Source organism: Patagioenas fasciata, chromosome 3, assembly GCF_037038585.1.
Source record: "Patagioenas fasciata isolate bPatFas1 chromosome 3, bPatFas1.hap1, whole genome shotgun sequence".
Lineage (NCBI taxonomy): Eukaryota > Metazoa > Chordata > Aves > Columbiformes > Columbidae > Patagioenas > Patagioenas fasciata.
Window position 1 is genome coordinate 66752832 of NC_092522.1, and position 9050 is coordinate 66761881.

General features: G+C 41.7%; 1 protein-coding gene across 1 annotated transcript in view; it reads left to right on the forward strand.

The window, feature by feature from the left end:
- Nucleotides 1-3990, forward strand: part of SLC2A12 (solute carrier family 2 member 12) — a 29483-nt gene extending 25493 nt beyond the window's left edge. Inside the window, exons 4-5 of the mRNA XM_065835986.2 lie at nucleotides 2019-2151; nucleotides 3676-3990. Of these exons, the coding sequence (XP_065692058.2) occupies nucleotides 2019-2151; nucleotides 3676-3772 (230 nt within the window). The 3' untranslated portion in view covers nucleotides 3773-3990. The remainder of the gene's footprint in view (nucleotides 1-2018; nucleotides 2152-3675) is intronic.
- The last annotated feature ends 5060 nt before the right edge of the window (nucleotides 3991-9050 follow it).

The following is a 9050-nucleotide window of genomic DNA, read 5'->3' on the forward strand; positions in this document are numbered from 1 at the left end:
TCATCGTTTCCACCACATCTTTCTAAGTTTGTGCTAGTAATAATAGCCCCATGATGCTGCTTATCAGAGGACCTTGCATAATGACTCTATAGGCTGTGAACCCCAATTCTTAGAACACCATCTCCTTAGTAGATTGAAAACACATAATATTTAGGATTTAGTCCTTCATTTTCTGAAGTCTATGGAAGTTCTGCTCTCAATTAGACTGCAGCTTTACTGATCAAATATTTTGAAAGACAATCCCATTGAAATGATTCCTTTTCACAGGAATGTCCTGGCTTTGAGAAATTTTCCTTACAGAAAGGTCTGTATAGTAACTTGGAATGTGATGATAAGCAAGGGAGAAGGTTAAATGATGACGTTAAAATTCATTGATTGGCAAACATTTTTTCTATTTTATCTCATAAGTAGTCTTGCAAATTTTAGTTTTCAGTCTTATTCTGAGGAAAATATGTGTAGAAAATCAAAATATATAAGGGAATAGAAATTCCAGGTTTCCTTTAACTTTACATCACTCTCCACTAGAGGCAGGCAATCAACCCACAAAAAGTCAAGGTGGTTTTCATCCTGCTACATGCTTTTTGAGAGAGATTTGAAAACAAGTGTGTTCTATGACTAAAATGGGGTTCAAAAGAGAGAGAGAAACCCCCCTGATTACTATCTTGATTAAAATTAGGAAAAATATGCCAGTTCAAACTCATTGTGTCCACATTAGCACTTTAGTTAGATCAAGGGTCCTCTTCAGAAGCAGATCACCCAGTTTCCCCCACTCCCTGACCTTTGGTTTGCATCACAGGGCAGTCCTGAACTGCACAAGCTTTTGGAAAAATTAAACAAAACAAAGCAAAAGAAAACAAAGCAAACAAAAAACAAATACAAAACCAACCAAACAACAAAAACCCCCAAACAAACTAAACCAGAAGATGAACAGTGAATACACTCCAGCTGTCAATACTTGATCAGTCCTTGGAACAAATGAGAGCTATTCCTAAAGGAATGTCCCCAAAACCAGATCTCAGGTCCTCAGCATCAGCTGTTTCACTTGAAGGCCCCCTCCTATTGTACAGCTTTACTTGTTAATGCACATCTAGCTGTTCTTCTGGTCTCAGTTTCAATGAGCCACAGTAACTCTACTGGATTACCTGGGTCTAATCTGGATTTACGGAAGTGTAACTACCAGCAAATATGCATTTCTAGTCTACGGCAGAAATGAAGAATTGGAAATTCTGTCTTCAAGTGAATACACATGGAGGTCATGGTGGCCAGGAGCACCTGCACTTGGGTATCTGGTACAGAAGGCAACAAGTGAATTAACAGCTTCAGCTACAATTTTTAGCTCGTAACACAACTGACAAATGTTTCACCTGTCTGGCTTAATTTTAGCAGTGAAATAGGCAGAGAGGGCCGCAGCAGCCTCTTGGGTTTGTATGTGCTTTACCCTCCAATGGCTGCAGAATGCCTTCCTCAGCCTGAGACAGCAGGCTAAGAAAGCCATCAGCTCTTGGCTGGCCCCATCAGGAGTTCACTCTTTGATCCCTTTCTGGCCCAGGACCCAGGACTTGCAGTGGAAATGCTGGGAACTGACAGACGGCAGGGATTAGCTGGAAACAATAGCAACAGTGTGAAATATGCTTGGTTTTGCTCCATGAAAGAATTTGCAATAAAGCCAGACATGGTGGAGATTTGAGGCACTTGTAAGCCCAGTGCCTTCGCACAAATCAGGGATAATTGCTGCTCACTCTTAACATCCAAAGTGACTGTAAACAAAATAAATCAATAGGTTTATGCTAAGCAGGTCAATATGGGTTCTTCCATTTTCTTCCATAAGGACTATTAGAAAAAGCAAAACCACTCTTCTTTTTGCATATTATATCCAGGCACAAATAAGTGAGCCAAAAATAACAGCCTAACTTCTTTCTAACTTCTCCTGTGCATTTGGGGCTGTATCCTGTAAAAATATAGCGATGGAAAATTTTTTGTGACATTTGAAAATTTAAAAATGTTTTCTTCCTTTGTAGAGCTCATTGGCTTGGCCTGGGTGTGTTTCATTTACACAATAATGAGCCTAGCATCCCTGGCTTTTGTTATTGTGTTTATACCAGAGACGAAAGGATGCTCTTTGGAGCAAATATCCATGGAACTTGCTAAACAGTAAGTATTGAGTCTGTGACTGCATCCCGTAAGTACTGAGCCTGTGACTGCATCTCCCACGTGCCAGAGGGACAAAGCCTTTCAATCAATGCTGCATTCTAAAACAAAAAAGGAAACTTTTTTCTTTTTTTTTTTTTTTTTTCTGGAAAAATCAGATTCTCTCAACGCTTGAGCTTGCATGTGTTGATCTCGGTGGCCAAGTACACATTTTGTTGGTGCGGAAGGACTGGCCCAAAAGTGGTGGTGTTTCCAGCATCTCTGTGAGGAATAAGAGAGGACAAGAAGAAACATCCTCAAATTGTGTCAGGGGAGGTTTAAATTGGATATTAGGAAAAAAATAATTCATGGAAAGGGTTGTCAGGCATTGGAACAGGCTGCCCAGGGAAGTGGTGGAGTCACCATCCCTGGAGGGGTTTAAAAGGCATGTAGATGAGGTTCTTGGGTATGTGGTTTAGAGGTGGACTTGACAGTACTAGGTTAATGGTTGGACTTGATGATCATAAAGGTATTTTCCAATCAAAACAATTCTATGATTCTATGAATGCGTGCAGCCAGGCCTGGCTCCACAGCACGTTTGCTGACTGTCATTCCTGGACAGAAGGTGGGCTGTGTTCTCACATTTAGAGCTGTTTGTCTTGGCTTGCATGCAGAAAAAGGAAAGGAGTGAGACCCTATCTCAAACACCTCAAGTCTCCATGTGAGTTCTTCTAGATGGGCATTTTTTGTGCATTTACTGAGCCTTGTGGCTCTGTACACTTCATGAGCTCATACTCAAAAAAGGTTTTTCCAGCACAAGTTTTGTGTTCCCATCTCATCACATAAAAGGGGTAGAAGAGCAATGAGGAAGTGTTGGTGACATGAATGCCATGTGTCTTCTCCTTTAATATGAACCATTCCAACTGTATTTGTGTCTTTTGAGTGTCTTTTCTCATCCCTCAGAAGCAGAGTGGCCCTTGGAATGACATAAGTTCAACAAAAGTAGTACATCAGTTTGGAGAACAGAATTAAACAGTCTGCTGATACACATGCTGTGTACTCACAATCTCCAAATGCAAGTGTCATTGACCATAAATTAACTGGCAATTTTTATAATACTATCAGTTTGCTATTGCCCCCATATTTTTCAGGAGTTTTTGGCCATAAAAGAGGTAAAAAACCTAAAGATCTCTGTTTTTTAAAATCCAGCACTCTCCTGAGCTGAGAAACTGATGTCTCCGATCCAACCTGCGCTGCGCCCGCGGGTGCCGCCGCCTCCTTCTCCCTCCTCTTGAAAGAACCACACAAACCCCCGGCACCTGGAGCCGGTGGAGGGACGATCGTGCGGCGGGGCCGCCCCCGCGCGGGCAGGCGGGGAAGCGCCGGGGCCGCCGGAGCATCCCCGGGGGTTCGGGGTTCGGCTGCCGGGAGGCGGGGGTCTGCACAGCCGTGCCCTTAGCGGCAGCCTAGGGAGCACGGGGAGCATTCTGCCAGCGGCATTCAATGGCAAACCTTCGTGGGTTTTTTGCTTTTGTTTTTCTTCTCCAGGAAATACGTGAAGAGCCCCTTGTGCTGGATGAGCCAGCACAGAGAGAAACTGATGCCAGTGGAACTTGCCAAGAGAGAGAAAGAGCAGCTCTACTAGACCTGGTGCAATCAAGGCAGCTTTCACCAAAACACTGATTTAAAAAAACAAAAACAAAAACAAAAACAAAAAACTTCAGCGATGCTCACATTCTGATGCAACACATGGTATCTTTATTATACACAAGATATTCTCTCTTTCATTTGTTTGTAGAGCTTCTTTCAGTGGCAGTTTGCAGCCAACATTAAAGATTGTTGTAGTTTGTAACTTACTGGAAACCTTGGCTCCATGTGTTTCAAATCACCAGTCCTTTCCTCCCCTGAGGTTGCTCACCTCTTACATACAGGAGGTGAATGGAAATTGGAATATTGTGCACAATTCTAGTTAGCCATGTTCAACAAGTTCAGCCTGGAAGAAGTGCAAAGAACACCTGGGTTCCAAGGAAAAGGAAGTCTCACAGGAGGAACCCACCCAAGACAGGTCTATTTAGCCTAGCAAAAAAGGGGTTGAAAAGTGTTAACAACTCACTGTCAGTATGTTAGGGAAGACAACACTATGGAGCAAAAATGGACAACTGTGGAGTGTAAAGGATGATGTTTGTGCTGAACAACTGGGTATGAACTGTTTACAAATTAATTTAGGCTTCAGCTTTATAAGACTTGAAAAAGGATCTTGTTCATCAGAACTTCACTATTTACATCACAGAGCATGCTCAGCTTATAAGAGGAAGTCTACACACAATTTCCTAGCAGGGCCAGTGACCTGCTACTCAGAAAACACAGTAAAATTGTTAAACGGGGACATTTGCATAATCAATTACTGCAGACTAAGGATGGCCTTACAGAGGAGGAGATAGGATTTCTTCGGCTTCCCAGTCCCAGGAAATTTGGAAGCTGGAAGTACCAGAGTTGATGCCAAAATAATTTTATTTTGCAACACAGGGCACACTAGACTTTGACTTTTGGATTCAGAAAGCAAGAATCGTGTGGTACAGGGCAGCGCAAAGGGAATTCAGAAACTGTGATCACTGCAAATTGTAAGTTATGTCAAATTCTTGGTTGTTGCTTAGCAAGTGTATCCTGAAGTACTCAACAAGCCTCTACAAAGGATTGTCTATATAGCTCCATAAAAGAATAAAGCTCTTTTTTTTCTTAGAAGATTAACAGATTTTGTTAGAATGATCAGTAGGTAAATATGTATTGGCAAATAAATAAATGGTTCTTTGCTTAAAGAAAAACGCATGCTTTAAGAGCATGTTGGCTGTCTCAGCAGCCACACATCGGCATCTCTTCCAGCATTTAATTGAGGAAGCAAGACTGACACCGTCAGCTGGCATGGAGATGCTACTTTGAATTAAGCACATGATACCACTTCATTTGCTGTCTCATAGCACTAAAACCACCTGACTGTGTCCTGCACTGAAGGAAGAGTAACTTACTGATCTAGGTAAAGTTTTACTTCTGAACAGAATGGATCAGTTCTGATCAGATTTTCACAGGGTCACTCTTCTAGATAATGACATTGCAAATTTATAGGAGCATGCCTATTCAGACAGTCACCATGTGTTCAAAACCTGAAGAGAAACTATAGAGGCTAAGGACATGATTTGCTGGAAATCTAGCTACCTCAGAATGTGAACCTACTGACCAAGTCTGTACCACAACTTTCCTGCATTGTAAGCTTTAAGGGAACGAATGTCAAAACCCTGTTGGACTTTTGGTACAAAGGTCAGGTAAGCAGTTATCACAATGCAAGATTCTTAACTATGTAGATCCCATGTCATCTAAAACAAGTGAAACTCTGAATCACTGGGCCACTGGCTAGCTGGTCATCTTATGGCTGCCTTATTTTTCCTGTCCTGATCTTACAGCCAGCAATCATCACAATAACCTCACGGGTACCACGAGACCAGGCTGTTTCCAGGGATGCTTATGACAGTAGGCGTAAGGCTCTGCAAGATGCCGTTTTTATCATAGACAATGCACCAAAGATTAAGCAAAATCTTCTCATAAGGGTCCATGTGAGCCCTTTTGACATAGTCTATAAGCAACAAGAGACCAAGCATGCCCAAAACACATGTACAGACGGTGGGGCTGTGCACCTGAGACGCAGGTGATTCAGACCAAAGGCCCCATCAGAACCAGTAAGCTCTAAAGCCTTTTGCTCTTACTTCCTACAGAGAATCAGCAGGTTCCCATCCCAAGTTAAAATTCCACACTGGATCTCAGATGCCTCCACCTTTTTCACAGACATGGAAAACTTTTATTTCTATGACTCTGAATATTCCAATAAAAATTGAAACCTGCTTAGAATTTTGTTTGAGATCTACAGTTCCAATATCAACCCCGAGAAGCTAGAAGAGGTCCCTTTGCCCCTGCATGAGAGAGCCCATAGCGCTGAGTCTCCTTGCGCTTCTCTGACCTCAGCAGTAAGTTTACTCTGTGCTGCAGCAGCAGGAATTGGCAAAGGTAAGAGTATTCCTGTAACTTCTACAAATAATCTGAAAAAGGATGCAAAATGCATTAGAGCTCAGCCACGCGAAAGTTTCGTAGCAAAGTGAAACAGCGAAAGCTGGAGAGCATTGTTGGTTAAGTGGGAGAGAAACCATGGATGAGGAGAGCACCCAAATGCAAGGAGGGATGAAGTCAGAGATTGACTGTCGGCAGGGAAAGGGGGCGGCTGAAGTTTTTAAGAGTAGATGTTTCATGCATAGAAAGTTGAATATTTTACCTTGAATTTTCACACTTGGATGTGTGAGGAATTCAAAAAGCAGAACATGGCCAAAACCTATAAGATTTGGTGGATTTTTTTTTTTTTTTAATTTGGAATGCTCAGTTCAGGATCTGATTTTTGCACTTTGACGATCAGTTCACATTGCAATACACAGCATGAATTTAGTTGCTTTGTTTGTTTGTTTTGTTTTTTACCATCATAGGCTCAAACAAAGAATAGTTTTGAAAAATATCTGTGCTTTTTTTGCTACAGAAAACAACACATTCTATCACTGAAATGGAAACAACAATAAAATACGGGATACATGGTCAGTGCCATGTGTTGCCTAATGAGCAAGTGTCAAGCCTGGGAGCCTAACAACTTCTCAACTGCCAGCAAAGGGCTGCAGGCTGAACCTACTATACTGTAAAGTGGGGTTTTTTGAAAAAGTTTTTTCAACAGTGACATTTTCTTTTTATAAAACCTACACATTTCACTGTCAGTTCTGAGCACTTATAAAATGATATTGTCAAAAAACAGGGCCCGAACCCACCATTTTCTGGGTTTCTGCACATTAGCACCTTCCTCAGTTCTTTAGCATTGATGTCTACTGAAACCTCTCCACCTGCTTCATGTTCAGGCTGGAGGACAGTTATCAGTATCATGCATTCTACTAAATCAACTTCAGAAAAAGAAATATTAGGGTGACTCAGGTTGTCTTCCAAACATGCTGTTAGTTTCTCCACATCATTCCCATACTAACAAGTGCCTCAGATTAAATCAAGTAATATAAAGCATTTTTAGTAAGAGTATATTGCAGGAAATTAATCTACTTCCTGATCTGTGACTACCAGGTAGTGGATTGCCTGCACTTCCAATAGCATTCCCATTTGCTCTGGTTGGTAGTTCTCTGACAGTTTTCTCGCTATAGCAGACCTTTGCACATGCAGTCCAAGGCTATACTTAAAATTTCTATTACACCACATTTAGCAAAAGGGGCATCTGCAAAATCTTTCTTAGTGTTGCAGCTTACTGAACCTCTGCTGCAATAAATTGCACGAGTGTTCTTACAAAAATAAAATCAGAAAAAAACACAGAAATCATCTCTCCACCTTACGGACTATGGGTTCCTTGTGACTTCTTCTAAACTTTTCCCATGCATACCTATTTAGTGCAGAAACAAATAAGTAAAAATACCATTTTTCTGAAAAAGGCTGAGTTTGAACACTGGGTAAACTGCAGAGACCCTAATAGCTTCAGGTACCTCCAAAAGGTGATGATGCTGTAGTCAAGGGCTTTTAAAATAAATCCAGCTATAGTCTTAATTGTAGTCCTACAGACTTAACACTGTATAGCCCTATAAATGTAGCCCTAATTGGACTGTTCTTTTGTGACAAAGCCTGCACATCTGATGAGACAGAACTGGTAGTCACCATGTCATTGACTATGAAAATTCAAGCGAACAAAGGGACACATCTTACAAATCACATCCCTGGATTTCTGCCACAGTTCACCAAAAAGTCTGTCCCAGATCTAAAATTATTCAGTATCTTCATTAATTGACTGGATTACAGAACAGCATAGGCTTCTTAAATTTGCAGGCAATAATAGACTGGGAGAGTCTGGGTTGGAATTCAGGGCTTCAAAAATCCATGAGAAGGGGCTGAAAAAAGCAGGATACAATTCTGAAAGCATAAGTGTAAATTTCTCTGATAACACCAATTACAAGTCAGAGAATGATAAAATGGAGCTAGAAACTGCAGGAAAAGATCTAGTGGCTATGACAACTCAGAAGCTAGCAATGAGTCAGTTACCATTCTACTGAAAAAAAGCAGCCTTTAGTAGGCTCTATAAATAGAACCAACCCTTCTCTCTACGGAATACGAAATAAACTTTTCATGGTGTTGCGAGCGCCACAGCAGAGCGCTGTGCAGTTTTGCGTGGGATCCACCTGGAAAATCCAGCGACAGATGAACAGTGCTCTAGAAAACATGGCCATTGAGGAAAAGCTGATTGATTGACAGGTAAGTTTAATTTAAAGCACCACTCCTCAGGTTGGAGGCAAAAACCAGCATGCTGGGGCACGCTGTCCGGCCTGGGGTCCGCATCGTGACTGCAGGACTGGATAGCAAGTGCCTGGGTGGATGCAGCACAACATGGCCAAGGAAGCAAAGACTTAACTCGTGAGCATGGGGAAGGGTGTGCACAGATGCAGAAATCAGCAGCAGCAAGGCTTACTCCACACTGAGGTGGGCACCTACTGATTTACAGCAGTGACAGGAAATAAAGCGATAGCCCTGAGTTTAAGCACACGCTGCCAACTGCCCTCCATCATCAGAGGTTTTAAAGGCTATTTGTCACAAAGTTTGAGGCTCCCTTCCAGCTACAGGGACAGGTGGGCACACATTTCAAGGGATCTTTTATTTGCTATTATTCTCTTTCTCAATACTACCCTGCAAGTTTAATAGTGTGCTTTTGGGTTCCCTTATGGATTGTTATGACAGCCTCAAACCTCCAACATGGATTTACACAGCACTTCAAAAGAAACGGTTCCCATTTTAATACATTACAGCTTATTATTACCTTTCATTTTTATTCTAACAAGCAGATTTCATACTATGTGACA